Source organism: Chelonoidis abingdonii, chromosome 3 (assembly GCF_003597395.2).
Source record: "Chelonoidis abingdonii isolate Lonesome George chromosome 3, CheloAbing_2.0, whole genome shotgun sequence".
NCBI classification, from domain to species: Eukaryota; Metazoa; Chordata; order Testudines; family Testudinidae; genus Chelonoidis; species Chelonoidis abingdonii.
The window spans coordinates 47885198-47900736 of NC_133771.1; the positions used below are offsets into that span (position 1 = coordinate 47885198).

Here is a 15539-nt window from a genome sequence, read left to right on the forward strand (position 1 = left end):
ACCGGGGAGCTTTGTGCTGGTGTATGACCAGTGGTGGCACTATTCACCCCACTGGGTTAGTGAAGGTGGGTCCCTGGTCCAATCCCCAGACAACACCAGCCTGTGGAATTTGGTAGGAGCAAGAGGTATGCATGTTCTACTCTCTTTCAGGGTGATGGAGCTACTCTGCTACTGGAAACAACTAGGGAGAATTGTGGTTGAGTCAGTCAGTATCCCTCCTTTGGGACGCTGCTGTAATACCATCCAGTGTAGGCTGTAGGCGTATGCCACAATCTGGCCCTTAATATGCTGCAGCTGTAACATCAAAGCCCAACTATTATAGATGAAGAGTTTTTAATTAACCAAAGAATGCTCTAAGTTTAGTGACCCGGGGCCTTCAAATTGAACATGTCCTGCAGGAAGGGAAGTGTCTTTTTATACAGAAACCTAGTGATGTTCAGTGAAATTTATTTGTAGGAGAGGATATTCCCTGAAAGATAGGTGGAATTTCAATGCTCTAGAAATGTCCATCCAGTAACAAGTCCTATGAGACTTTAGTAGGGGCTTAATTTCATGTGGGGGCTATAAATAGGAATACATGTTCATGACTGTTGTTTTAATTGTCCACCCTGCAGAGGCAAACTTTTACATCTCATATAAAGACTTCTTCTTCTTCTTCTACTTCTTCTTCTTCGAGTGCTTGCTCATATCCATTCCAGTTAGGTGTGCGCGCGCCGTGTGCACGTTCATCGGAAGATTTTTACCCTAGCAACACTCAGTGGGTTAGCTGAGCGCCCCCTGGAGTGGCGCCGCCATGGCACCGGATATATACCCCTGCCGACCCAACCGCCCCTCAGTTCCTTCTTACCGCCCGTGTCGGTTGTTGGAATAGTGAAGTGAGGTTTTACTGACCTCCACCTCCCTAGCTACTCATAGTTCTCTAGTTATTTTGTTGTGTATATAGTTCAAAGTTATATAGTTATAGTTAATTTTCATTATTCATAGTTAGTGTATAGTTGAGGGATTCGGGGATTAGCCCCTTCCCTGCACCTGGTGCCGGGGCTCATGCCTGGTTCACTGGGTTTCAAACCGTGCTCGGCCTGTCATAAGCCAATGCCGACAGGAGATCCACACGACTCCTGCCTTAAGTGCCTCGGGGAATCTCACCTGACAGATAAATGTCACATTTGCAAGGCTTTTAAGCTGAGAACAAAAAAGGAGCGGGACTTTCAGCTAAAGCAGCTCCTCATGGAGGCGGCTCTTACCCCTCTGCCTTCGGTACCAAGCGCTGGTTAATTGGCGGGCAGAAGCACCTCCTTGGCACCAGACCGCGCTGGTACTGCCAAGGCCTCTCGGCACCGGCTGTCGCCGGCACCAAAGTCAACTCAGCACTGCTCCCTCTCCCTGTGGTCGAGAAAGCCTAAGACTCCTGCTGCTTCCGTGCCACCGGCACCGCAGCCAAAGAGCTTGTCTAAGTCGGATCGCCCGGCACCGACACCTGCCGCGGCACCGACGGCATCGGCACTGTCAATTCCGGTCCCACGAGGGCTGTTGAGTCCGGTGCCTGTCAGCTCCCTGGCGCGAGCCATGGTTGAGCTTACTATTCCATCCACGCTGGAGACATTCTCAATGACGAGGGATCTGATTGCCATGACAGAGTCGACGCTGCCTCAACCCCCGGCACCGCCAGTATGGATAGTACAGTCTATCAGCAAGCCTGCCTTGATAAGACCATCCTCTGTCGGCACAGCAGAGTGGCACCGTTCACAATCACAGTCTCGCAGATGTTCCAGGTCCCATTGGCGCTCCAACTCCCAACGTGGCTCGCAGTCCCGGTACCATTCTCCTCCTCGGTACTGGTCGCACTCGCAGCACCGGTCGGTATCCCGTTCACCGGCCCACTACTCTTGGCACTGTTCCAGCTCCCGACACCGCTCCAGGCACCGTGACTCCCATAGCCACTCCCGACATTGAGCCTCGAGATCTTGGTCGACCTCCTGGCACCGCTACAGTCGCAGGTCTCGATCTCGTTCCCGGTACCGGTATGCCTCCCGGTACCGGTCCCTGGTGCCGAGTAGGGCAAGGTCTGCTAGAGACAGAGACTCTGCCCAGGGCTTTTCAGCACCTCCATGGCCATCCAGACATGCAATCAGTGCGTCCAACGGGGACTCTTATCTCAGACACATTCCTGATGTGCCACAAGTCTTCCAAGAGAAAACCAGGTGCAGGAAGAGGACCCCATCAGTGGTCTCTGAACCTGGCATACCACAGGCCAAGGTACAGTAATCAGCGCTCTGGGGGCGAGTGGGCAGAGCACGGTGCCAGGCGACGGTTGCGTCCCCTTCTACCGCTGTGGAGGAAGCTCCAGTCAACCACGCCCCCAGGTTCCACTTGGAGGCACGAGATAGCCAAGAGCAACAGGCCACACAGGAACCGCTGTCACGAGCATCTCCCTTCCTCTTCCAGATGAGGCGTGGCAGGAAACCTCCTCGGTCCCCGCCATCGACCTGAGAGTCCATCAGACTCAAGAGGGTAGCACTCAGATGACCTCAGGAGGAGTCCCAGAGGAGAGACGGTAAGTCAGGACATCATCGGCGGCATCGCCACTAGAGCGGCCCTACCGTTTATAGACCAATCCAGGTGAAGCGATACTAAGCATAGTCCAGCCTCATCCTCCTGCGGCAGGGGAGTCGAGGGTAAATATATGGTGCTCTAAAGGGTGTAGTATTGGTATAAGCACAGAGAATCCTGTGGCACCTTACAAACACAAGCAGGGAAATTGCCGCCGCATCAATATCCAGCAAGCCCATTTCCGCTATGACATCGCCAAACTGGACAGTCTCTACGAAAAGATAAAGGACACAAATCAAAAGGAAATGCAATAGACATATAACCGTAGAGAGCACTTCAACCTCCCTCACACTAATGCAGACCTTAAAGGTGCCATCCTCAGCAAAAAAAACTTCAGGACAGACTTAAAAAAACGTGCGAGCTTCACTTCACTGAAATTACACCCATAGCCGATTGAACAAAGACGTGAATGGCGCAACACAGAACCAGTTTCTCCTGCTGGTTTCACACCTCAAGCTAAACAGGGCCTCATCCCCCTGATGACACTAACCTTTATCTCTAGCTTGCTGCCTAATATAAATACCTTGCCCCTGAAATTTCCACTACCTGCATCGACGAAGGGGTATCACCCACGAAAGCTCAGGTCCAAAACGCTGTAGCTGTAAGGGCACAGAGCTATGCTGCTTTAACAGATCCAGACTAACACGGCTACCCCTGATACTTAGTACTTGTATGTCATCTCCCCGCTCACAGTCTCCAGGTCGTTTAATGAAGGAATCCACTGGCCAGCAGCCAGCGCCAGCCCGAAATCGAAGGAGGTTAGGCGAACGGCCGAGGTGGTCGCAGACGACCATCAGGACCCCCAGGGGGCCAAAATCAAAGTCCCTCGAAACCACCACCGGGACCAAAGACGAACTTTTGAAGGTGCGCCCGAGGGCGGCGTACCAGTTACAGGCCAGGATCCCTCTCCTCCCTTCTCCAACCATCTCTCCTATTTCCTCCCGGCATGGTCCCAGTTAACTTCAGATCGCTGGGTCCTACGCACGGTGGAGTATGGGTAACCACCTCCAATTTATTTCAACCCCCCCTCCCACCCTCCAACCCTGTCCCTCTTCAGGGACCCTCTCACGAGCAATTCCTCTTACAAGAGGTGCAGACACTCCTCGCCATAGGAGCTATAGAGGAGGTACCGATGGGCCGCAAAAGGGCAAGGGGTTTTACTCTCGTTATTTCCTAATCCCCAAGTCGAAGGGAGGTCTCAGACCTATCCTAGACTTGCGAGGACTCAACCAGTTTATGATAAAGTTGAAGTTCCGCATGGTATCCCTGGGGGCCATTATCCCATCCTTGGATCCTGGAGACTGGTATGCCGCCCTCGATATGAAGACGCGTACTTTCACATCGCCATCTTTCCTCCGCACAGGAGATACCTCCGCTTTGTAGCCAACCATCAGCACTTCCAGTTTATAGTCCTGCATTTGGCCTTTCTGCAGCCCCAAGGGTATTTATAAAGTGTATGGCCGTAGACGCCGCCTACCTCCGCCGACGTCGGATAACATTTTCCGTATCTGGATGATTGGCTCATCCGAGGGGCCTCTGAGACACAAGTCACTCCACTCAGCATGTGGGCATCGTCAAGGACCTATTCACACGTCTAGGCCTGATGATCAATATAGAAAAATCCACTCTGGTTCCCACGCAGAGGGTTAGACTTCTAGGAGCTATCCTGGACTCCAATCTAGCCAGAGCCTGCTTACCACAGCCACGGTTTCAGGCGATGGCAACAATCATCCGAGGTCTACAGAATTTCCCGATGACCTCAGCTCGCACTTGTCTCGGTCTCCTGGGTCACATTGCTTTCTGTCCCACCGGAGCTGCAGTATACCATTCAGGACTTGCCATTTGATGGTAAAGGCCTCTTCTCGGAAAAGACTGACCCCAGGCTGCAAAGCCTGAAGGACAACAGGGTCATAATGTGCTCTCTCGGCATGCATACGCCAGTGACCCAATGCAGGCCTTTCCGTCTCCAGCCTCACCGCCCATACTCTGTGCCTACAGGCGGTGCAGCCGAGGTGGTCGCAGACGACCCTCAGGACCCCAAGGGGGCCAAAATCAAGGTCCCTCGAAACCACCACTGGGACCAAAGACGAACTTTTGAAGGTGTGCCCGAGGACGGCGTACCAGTTACAGGCCAGGATTCCTCTCCTCCCTTCTCCAACCGTTTCTCCTACTTCCTCCCGGCGTGGTCCCAGTTAAATTCAGATTGCTGGGTCCTACGCAAGGTGGAATATGGGTACCACCTCCAATTTATTTCAACCTCAACCTCCCACCCTCCAACCCTGTTCCTCTTCAAGGACCCCTCTCACAAGCAATTCCTCTTATAAGAGGTGCAGACGCTCCTTGCCATAGGAGCCATAGAGGAGGTACCGATGGACGAAAGGGGCAAGGGGTTTTACTCCCGTTATTTCCTAATCCCCAAGTTGAAGGGAGATCTCAGACCTATCCTAGACCTGCAAGGACTCAACCAGTTTATGATAAAGTTGAAGTTCTGCATGGTTTCCCTGGGGACCATTATCCAGTCCTTGGATCCTGGAGACTGGTATGCCGGCCTCAATATGAAGGACGCGTACTTTCACTTCGCCATCTTTCCTCTGCACAGGAGATACGTCCACTTTGTAGCTAACCATCAGCACTTCCAGTTTACGGTCCTGCCCTTTGGCATTTCTACAGCCCCAAGAGTATTTACAAAGTGTATGGCCGTAGTCGCCGCCTTGCTCCGCCGACATCGGATACACGGTTTTCTGTATCTGGACGACTGGCTCATCCGAGCGGCCTCCAAGACACAAGTAACTCAGCATGTGGGCATCGTCAAGGACCTATTCACGCGTCTAGGCCTGATGATCAATATAGAAGAATCCACTCTGGTTCCCATGCAGAAGTTAGACTTCATAGGAGCTATCCTGGACTCCAGTCTAACCAGAGCCTGCTTACCACAGCCATGGTTTCAGGCGATGGCAACAATCATCCGAGGTCTACAAAATTTTCCGATGACCTCGGCTTGCACTTGTCTCGGTCTCCTGGGTCACATGGCTGCCTGCACGTTTTTAACCAAACATGCCAGGCTCCGCCTCCGTCCTCTCCAAGTTTGGCTCCAAGTATACTGCCCAGGCAGGGACCCAATAGACACGATAGTCACCATTCCCCCGAGCACCCTAGGCTCCCTAGAATGGTGGCTAACTCCCTCCCCGGTGTGTGCAGGGATGCCATTCCATCTGCCCCAACCCTCAATGTCCCTGACGACGGACACGTCATCTCTCGGTTGGGGTGCTCACCTCGGTCACCTTTGTACTCAAGGCCTTTGGTCTTTTCAGGAGCTGGCATTACACATAAATGTCCGAGAACTGAGAGCAGTCCGCCTGGTGTGCCAGGCATTCCAGCAACAGTTGCGAGGCTGTTGTGTCACAGTGTTTACAGACAACACAACGGCCATGTACTACATAAAAAAACAGGGAGGGACACAGTCCTCCCCCCTTTGTCAGGAGGCCATCCAACTCTGGGACTTTTGCATAGCCCACTCAATAGATCTGGTAGCGTCCTTTCTCCCAGGCGTTCAGAACACCCTGGCGGATTGACTCAGCAGGTATCTCCTGTCTCAAGAGTGGTCGATCCGCCCGAATGCTATGCATTCTGTTTTCCAGAAGTGGGGATTTCCCCACATAGACCTGTTCGCTTCCTGGGAGAACAGGAAATGCCAGATATTCTGCTCCTTCCAAGGTCTCTCCCCGGGATCGATCTCGGACGCTTTCCTGATGCCGTGGAAGAGCCAGCTCCCTTTATGCCTTCCCACCATTCCCGCTGGTTCACAAGGTCCTACTGAAACTCTGCAGGGACAGAGCACACATCATCATGCTCTCTCCAGCGTGGCCCAGGCAGCACTGGTACACCACGTTGCTCGACCTCTCGATAGCCAACCCAATTACCCTGCCACTCCACCCAGACCTCATAACTCAGGACCACGGCAGGCTTTGCCACTCGGACCTGCAGGCTCTTCACCTCATGGCATGGCTGCTGCATGGCTAAACCAGTCAGAGTTATGTTGCTCTGAATCGGTACGACAAGTTCTCCTGGGTATCAGGAAGCTTTCTACCCGGTCAACGTACCTGGCCAAATGGAAGCATTTCTCCTGCTGGTGTGAAACGCTTAATCCTATTCCCACTGAGGTCTTGATCCCCTCTATTTTGGACTACCTCTGGTCTCTCAAACAGCAGGGCCTAGCAGTATCATCACTGAGAGTACACTTGGCAGCCATCTCTACCTTCCACCCAGGCGAAGGTGGACATTCTGTGTTCTCACACTCTATGGTTTCGAGGTTCCTCAAGGGCTTGGAGCGCTTATACCCTCAAGTATGCCATCCAGTCCCGACCTGGGACCTCATCCTGGTTTTAACCAGACTTATGTCTCCCCCATTCGAGCCATTATCAACCTGCTCGCTACTATACCTGTCTTGGAAGACAGCTTTCCTCGTAGCCATTACATCGGCCAGAAGAGTCTTCGAGCTTAGGGCTCTTACGGTGGATCCACCATACACTGTGATCCACAAGGACAAGGTGCAGTTGCGACCACACCTGGCATTCCTCTCTAAGGTGGTTTTGGCCTTTCATGTTAACTAGGACATCTTTCTCCCGGTCTTCTTTCCGAAGCCACACTCAATGTGATGGGAGCAACTATTGGACTCCCTGGACGTCCGTAGAGCGCTCGCATTTTATATTGAGCGGACAAAACCATTTCATAAAACGCCCCAACTCTTTGTCGTGGTAGCAGACCGAATGAAAGGCCTACCTGTTTCCTCAGAGGATCTCATCTTGGGTGATGGCATGCATCCGCACTTGTTGTGATTTGGTCTCATATTTCCCCAAGCCCACATCACCCCGCATTTCTACCGGAGCTCAGGCTTCATCTGCCGCCTGCCTGGCTCATGGACCTATCCAGGAGATGTGTCGCGCAGCTACCTGGTCCTTGGTCCACACCTTTGCTTCGCATTATGCTTTGGTTCAACAGTCAAGAGATGATGCAGCCTTTGGCTCAGCAGTTTTGCATTCTGCCACATCTCACTCCGACCCTACCGCCTAGGTAAAGCTTGGGAATCACCTAACTGGAATAGATATGAGCAAGCACTCGAAGAAGAAAAGACAGTTACTCACCTTTGTAACTGTTGTTCTTCAAGATGTGTTGCTCACATCCATCCCAAACTCGCCCTCCTTCCCCACTGTCAGAGTAGCCAGCAAGAAGGATCTGAGGGGCGGTTGGGTCGGCAGGGGTATATATCCAGTGCCATGGCAGCGCCACTCCAGGGGGTGCCCAGCTGAACCACCGAGTGTTGCTAGGGTAAAAATCTTCCGACGAACGTGCACACGGTGCACGCACACCTAACTGAAATGGATATGAGCAACACATCTCGAAGAACAACAGTTACAAAGGTGAGTAACCGTCTTTTCAGGGGAATATACTGTTGCTCAAATGCCTTTCTTCCATTAGGAACACAAAAATACCTACAAGTGACATGATAACATGTAAATGTTGTACTCCTTCCATTATCCAGGAACCACTGATAATCTATGGAAATATTCTTCTTCCTGGTTTCCCCTCTGTAGTAAATAAGCATTCCTTCTCATCCCAGATTGTGTGACTGTTATAATGGATTATGCTAGTTTATGTAACACTTTATATATTTACTCTTTTGCAGGCTAACCTTTACTTACCAACACCTTCAGTGACAGAGAGTCAACTGGTATGTATCACGTGTCTGAACTATGCAAGTTTTCAAATTACAAGCATAAAATCTGAAGAAATTATTGGGTCTCTCCTTAGTCTTTGGAAGGAGGCTGCGGTCCCTGCTTCTAGATTAAAGTAATAAGCAGTTTATTACTCCTTCCATACTGAACATGAATTTGAACGCAAAAGTGTGCCAATACCTACAAGTGAGGTGGAATCATAGGAGAAACTGCTGGTCTTTGACAGAGGCCTAAGAGACTGGGTAACTTGGTGGCCCACTGCCTCCTAGTGGCCAATTAAAAATCTTTCAGTTTGTTTGAAAACTTGTTTAAATAGAGGCAAAATTCTGGGGCCCTATTCTTCTTGCTTCTACCTCTTTAAATCAAGAACAGCTAAACTGGTGAAAAGTGAGATGAAAACCAGGCCTTAGGAAGCATTTTAAGATGAAAACACAACTTTCATGTAGAGCAACTTCATTTTGTCCTCACAGCAGCCTAGTGAGCAAGGGAAATCTTATTATTCCCCATTACAGATAATGAACTGTGCCATATAGTCAGGGCCAGACTGTCAGTATAGCTCGAATCCCATTCAGGCACCTAGGACCAGATTTTCAAAAGCGCCCAGCACCCAGAACTTCCCATTATAGCACTTATTGCTGCACTCCTCTGAAAATCTGGCATAAGTGACTAGGTCATGAAGACACAGGAAGTTAGTGATTATGCCAACTTCCTCCATATCTCTGGAACACTACTCCAGTGCCTTAACCACAAGACCAGCATTGCACATGTCCGTGCAAGGGCAGAATATGACAGATAGATATTCAGATTCACCAAACAATAGAAGAGCAGTCAGTGTTTATAACCATAGGCACCGACTCCTTGGGTGCTCTAGGGCTGGAGCACCCACAGAAAAAGAATAGTGGATACTCAGCACCCATCAGCGGCCCTGCCAATCAGCTCCTCCCCCTTTCCCCCAGTGCTTCCCACCTGCCAGTGATCAGCTGTTCTACAATGTGCAGGAGGTACTGGGGGGGAGAGGGAGGAGTAGGGGCAGGAAGAGACAGAGGGAGGGAGGGCAGGACGCGCTCAGGGAAGGGATTGGAACAGGATGGGAAGAGGAGGGGTATGGAAGGAGCAGGGGCAGCAAAAGGTGGGGCAGGGGTGGGGCCTTGGGGGAAGGGGCGGAGTGGGAGAGGGGCTTGTGGTAGAGTAGAGGTTGAGTACCCTCAGGGAAACCAGAAAGTCGGCGCCTCTTTCTAACCACCTAAAACAGAGAGCATTGAACTCAGGCCCTTGCAGGTTAGTGATATTATCAGGAATTCTAGATGCGGGCTGAAGAGAAGGCTAAATATATTTCAAACATGTTTTAAAAAGTGAGCGAAACCTAGATAATGGACAGCATGATACAGCTCATGTGGAAGGGTGTAGCTTAACTCCTAGGTATATGCGTAGTGGTTCTGAGGCATACGTTCAGATGATTTAACAGCTTGAAGTGATTTTTCTATTATTCATTCATTAGGAGAAATATATATATCATGCAACTCACTGACTTTCCTAAGTTTAAAGCTGCTTAGCACGAAGTCTGTGAAGTAAATTAAACTGTGACTGAGCAGAGTAGCAGTTAAACCTTGAGATTTATCGCATTATAACTCCCTTTGGTATAAAGCAATCTGAACTTAATTCAGCAATCACTTCCCACAAAGTCCTGGCCAGGGCAGCATCCAGGGTGGAACACTTAGCAGTTCCAGGGTACAGCCAGGGTGTACAGCTACCGATTCTTCTTCTGGGCAGGGGCAGCTCTAGCCATTTAGCTGCCCCAAGCATGGCGGCACACCGTGGGGGGCGCTCTGCCGGTTGCCAGCCCTGCGGCTCCAGTGGACCTCCTGCAGGTGTGCCTGCGGATACTCCACAGGAGCTATGGGACCAGCAGACCCTCCGTAGGCATGTCTGTGGGAGGTCCACCGGAGCCGCCTGCCGCCCTCCCGGTGACCGGCAGAGTGCCCCCCACAGCATGCTGCCGCAAGCACGCACTTGGCGTGCTGGGGCCTGAAGCTGCCCTGCTTCTGGGCCATTAATTTGCCAGTTGACTGCATGGCATTTGGGCACTGAGGAATGACATCTGAGGAAGCAGAATTTACCTCTATACAAGATTGCTTTCCATCACTGAATTGTACCCATCTCTAGGGTGAAATGTAGCCATTACTTTTAAGAACATTATACAATAGTTCAGGAAAGACAATAAAGAAATCCCTAGACTGTTGAAACTGCAGCAGGAAATGTAGGCAGGCAGAATATAAATGCCTTAAGTGGAATAACACAAAGGTTTCTGTTATATGCTGGAGTCCCTTGCTGTGTACTAAGGAATGTACTCTAGAGTCCTCTCTCTGAATTGTGTGTGGAGGCTAAGTGGCTTCAGGTCTTGCATATTCCTTTAGCGCAGAGTTAGCTGAAAGTGTTATTTGCACTTCATACATTTCTTGACATTCAAGTATGTGTATGTAAATAGAAATAACCTGCTTTACAAAGAGATGCCTATCCAGCTCTATGAGCTCTGGGATATGTCCTGCTGCTCTGTCAGCACAGCAGCATGCAAAATAATTGTCCTTCCTCCAGATGTCCTTCCCCCTTACAGAGATCTGTGAATAATTAGTCAGAGAGGCATAAACCATTTTTTTGTCCCAGGCATTTGCCTTCAGACTTCAAGTGCACCTGGGAAGAACTCTGTTAGACCCTCATTCATATCATGGAATGTTTTATTGCATGTGTAAACTTAAGATTTGGATAACAAAAATAAATAAATAAATAGTTTGAATTACGTATCTTATCCCCATGAAAAATAGTTTATGGCAAAAAGCAATGGCAAGCGAAAATATTTTAAAATAATTTAAAACTCAACTAAGCAAAGCACCTGAGATTGTACTTGTAGTGATCAAAACACATCATTTTGGTATACGCAGAACTGAAGTATCATTATAGGGAGCTCAGCCCAACCAATGCCTAGAGTGCCAGTATCCACAAAATTGGTGTGTGTGTGTGTGTGCTTCATTCTTTTCAGTGGGATGTACAAAGTGACCTAAGGTCTCTTCCCTCTCTAGGACTCAATGCTCAACTATGCCTGACAATAGCTGAGCGTAAAACAGCTATTTGTGGCTCCCTTATCTCAGGGCCATTTTCTTTACCAAATCCATCAGCCATGTTGTTTAGAGCAGCCTCAGGGTTTCTTTAACCTGCTCTGGATTATGAAGGCCCCCAGTTGATCATTGCAGCAGCTGGGGATTCCCCAAGCATGCTGTGCTCCATGAGAAACAGAAACTAACTCTCTTCTTTTGTTAAATATCATTGCATCTGATGACGTAGGAGTGTTGGTTAAGGAGACAAATTGACAAAAAGCAACAATGAACAGAAAATGTTCAAAATGCAATCCTCTGTGAAGCATCAGGAAACAAAATTCTTGCTTACAGGAAGACTGCTGTAAAATAAAGGGGTTTAATAACTGTGATGAGCAGTGCACACCCTTTGGAACCATAGAAAAGCCCAACATAGCTATTATAAGCCCAATTCCTAACATCCCAAGTAAAGGGAAGAAGCAGTGATCTAGATAGTGAAACAAGAGCACTCCAGAGGAAGGTGGGACCTGGGAGAGCTCATCCCTCAGCTCAAGAGAATTGAGAGAGGACAACTAGGGCCCTCTGGAGCCTGCTTCACTAATGGTAGCCCCACTTTGTTACTAATGAATTGGCAACCTCTAAGAAAATAAGGCAACTAGGGGAGCTGCTCTGCATTTCACCAGGAGCTTGGGGTTTCTGCCTGGGAGGTTCCTGGCAACCAAGCTCCAGACCTCATTTGCTTTTGGTTTATTTGGGTGTTTAGCCATCAGACATTGAGGGATCTCCCAGGCCTCATCTACTCTAATCTTTCAGCTTATTAGCAAGTGTTCCTGTGTATATTCTAAACAGACAAATTGAGCGGGAGGTTTCTTTGGGGGAACATGTGAGAGGTAGAGTGGGGTTGAGAGGCTGGTTTTTGGGAAAAGAACTTTTCAACAAAATTTATCATTGAATACATCAATTTTTGTCAAAAATAATGTGCAGTGACAGCCTAGCACCTCTGCATTTGTTCAGAGCCACCCAAGTTTGGACTCAAGGATAAAACTGGAAAGAGTCCTGTGGCACCTTATAGACTAACAGACGTAATGGAGTATGAGCTTTCGTGGGTGAATACCCACTTCATCGGATGCATAAAACTGATACCTCTTAGTGAGTGGGGCCCTGTCTACACTCAGTCAAAATTCTGATAGGTGGTTGTTCTGATTCTGTTGTCTAAATTAATAAATGAAGTGTCTTTAGGGAGGGTTTTCTATTTGTTGTCTTTTAGAGGAGTGGCTGTGAGCTCCAGTAGGCTGCACGGTTATATCAGGCATTGTGTACATGATGATGAACTGTACAGGCCAAATCCTGACCAGTTCTGAGTACCAGCTGAGTGTGTGCAGCCCCGTTGTGATTATGGGAGTGGTGTGTGCTCAGTGGCTATTCAGAACCTCTCTGGAATTGGCCCAGGTTGAGAACATACCGTAATGGCCAGACACCAGGCAAAGCACAAGAATGTGACTCAGTTTAAAATATAGCAATAATTGCATCTCATATTTGTTAGCAATGACAGAAAGTTTTATAGGGAGATGACTACATAAGACTAATTCATACATAATTCAGTCCTTTCTTGATGTTTTTTTAAAGAGAGGAGAATATAGAGATAGACAAAGACAGAGTGCATACAGACAAGAGAAAAGATTAGGTAGGAATCAGAGTCTCGGAGAGAGAAGTTTTAAAAAGGACCTAGACTTAATCAAAGGTTTAGGGAGTTAGTAGGGAAGTAGGAAGTAAAAAAACCTGAAAATCTACCCAGCCTTTGGGCAAGTAAGGAGGGTGGCCCAGATAGAGCTGACCTTACCATGAGATGAACTGAGGCGGCAGCCTCAGGTGCCAGACTGTGTGTGTATGGTGGGGGCACCACTAGGACCCAGAGTGTAAAAAATTGTGTCTGCTGCTGGTGCATATGTATTCTCTCTGCTCTAGATGCAAAGAGATAGTGGAGTGCTGTGTGGGAGGGCTGTGTGGGAGGAAGGAAGGAGGGCACAAGAGACATAACAGGCAGGCAGGAGAAAGGGTGAGAGGGAATAACAGAAAGCAGCAGGAGCTACAGGGAGAGAGAGGAGGAGGAGCCTCTTATGTACCTCTCTAGCACCCCCAGGACTGATTAACACCAGCTTCTCAGGGAGCTTCCTGTTTCCTGCTGCTTCCCTGAACCCACTTGAGAAGAACAGGCAGTCAACTGAAGTAGTAGGAGCCAGTTAGGCCCTTAAGAACAGATATCTTCCCTCACTCAGGCCCTGTAGCTTCCTGCTTATTTGTCCCCTTCAATTGAGTGTTAAGAACCACTATAGCTGACACAGAACAGCATTCATGAGTTAAAGAAGAAAATGTCCCTCTGGGGCAGCATTCAGAAAAAGAAAGAAAGAAAAGGAAGCTTTTCTATCTAAGCAGGAAGGAGCTCTCCTGAGATCCATAGACACAAATGTTCACGGTGAGCCTCCCGGCCCCAGTTAGAACGTGAGTGGTGAGGAGATGCTTGATCTTCCAGTTAGTCAGAGAGCAGGTGACCTGGCGCTACTGCAGCATCCATATCTCCATCTCAAATGGATGTAACCATGCACATTCCTGAAGAAAAGTGTAGATCAGAGAAGAGTGTGGTGGAGGCTGCTGCTGAAACAGTTCTGCTGATGATCCAGGACTGAGTAGCCTTTAGTTCCTTAAGTCTAGATGATCCAGGACTGTGGACCCACTTGAGCAGTAGCCTGAGGGACTTCCTTGTACTGCATGGGCCACAGCAAGTGAAAAACTTCATGTTCCCCAAAGACAATGAAAATAGAAGTTTCCATCCAACACATTACTGGCATGAAATCCCCAATGGTGACAAAGTGGAGAGGCCATGGCTTATGTACTCAAAACCCCAGAATGCTGCATACTGTTTTTGTTGCAAACTCTTCCAGTCTAATGTTCCAGCCACATTGGGTTCTACAGGAACAAAGGACTGGAAAAATCTGGCTAGAAATCTGGCATGCCATGAGAAGGCAGCAAAATCACCAGAGAGCATTCCATAGGTGGAAAGAGCTTGAGATGAGACTAAGGTTAAAGGCCACCATAGATGATCAGCATCAAGAGAAGATTGCATCAGAGTCTCTTTACTGGCAAAATGTTCTGAAAAGGCTCATTGCCATTGTGAGAATGCTTGCTACCAAAACCTAGCACTGTGTGGCACTTCAGATCAGCTGTATGTGCCAAACAATGGAAACTTCCTTAAAATTGTGGAGCTGATGGCTGAGTTTGATGCTGTACTCCAGGAGCATCTAAGAAGAGTCACCACCCAAAAATGTACACACACACCACTACCTTGGAAAAACAATTCAAATGAGATCATACAGTTACTGGCAACAAAAGTCAAACAGAAGATTGTGGCAGATCTGAAGTCAGCAAGATATTACTCTGTTATTCTGGACTGCACACCTGACATCAGCCATACGGAACAAATGACTTTAATGGTGCGTTTTTGTAACAACAACAGAACCTAGTGAAAATGTCCCTGCAATGGTGACTGTCAGAGAGCATTTTCTAGAATTTATTGACATTGATGATACTACAGGAGCTGGTATGACAAATGTGCTTCTTAAAAAGCTGGAAGATACAGGAATTGCGATAGCTGACATGAGAGGTCAGGGCTACGATAATGGTGCCAACATGAGAGGAAAGAACAGAGGAGTGCAGACACGGATCCGAGAGTTAAACCCTCAAGCTTTTTTTTGTCCATGCAGTTCTCATTCATTGAACTTGGTGGTCAGTGATGCAGCATCAGCTTCTAGTGAGGCTGCTGAATTTTTTAATGTAATTCAAAGCATCTATGTATTTTTCTCTGCATCAACTCATCGATGGCAAATTTTGAAGCAACATCTGGGAACATCCTCTCTGACACTGAAACCACTGAGTGCCACATGATGGGAAAGTCGAGTGGAGGCATAAAGCCTATCAAACACCAAATTGGGAAGATAGATGATGCCATAGTTGCCATTATGGAGGATAATGCTATGACAGGAACTGTTCATGGGAGAACAGTGGCAGAGGGAAATGGAATCACCAGAAACATACATAACTTCAAATTTCTGTGTGG

General features: G+C 48.6%; 1 protein-coding gene across 7 annotated transcripts in view; it reads left to right on the forward strand.

Moving 5' to 3' along the window:
• Positions 1-15539, forward strand: part of MLIP (muscular LMNA interacting protein) — a 185403-nt gene that overhangs the window by 115738 nt on the left and 54126 nt on the right. For all 7 annotated transcript variants that reach the window (XR_012655492.1, XR_012655490.1, XR_012655491.1 and 4 more), the window contains one exon: positions 8294-8338. Coding sequence is in view for 4 of the 7 variants with exons in the window: in XM_075063723.1 (XP_074919824.1) it covers positions 8294-8338 (45 nt within the window). In the remaining 3 variants the exon portion in view is untranslated. The remainder of the gene's footprint in view (positions 1-8293; positions 8339-15539) is intronic.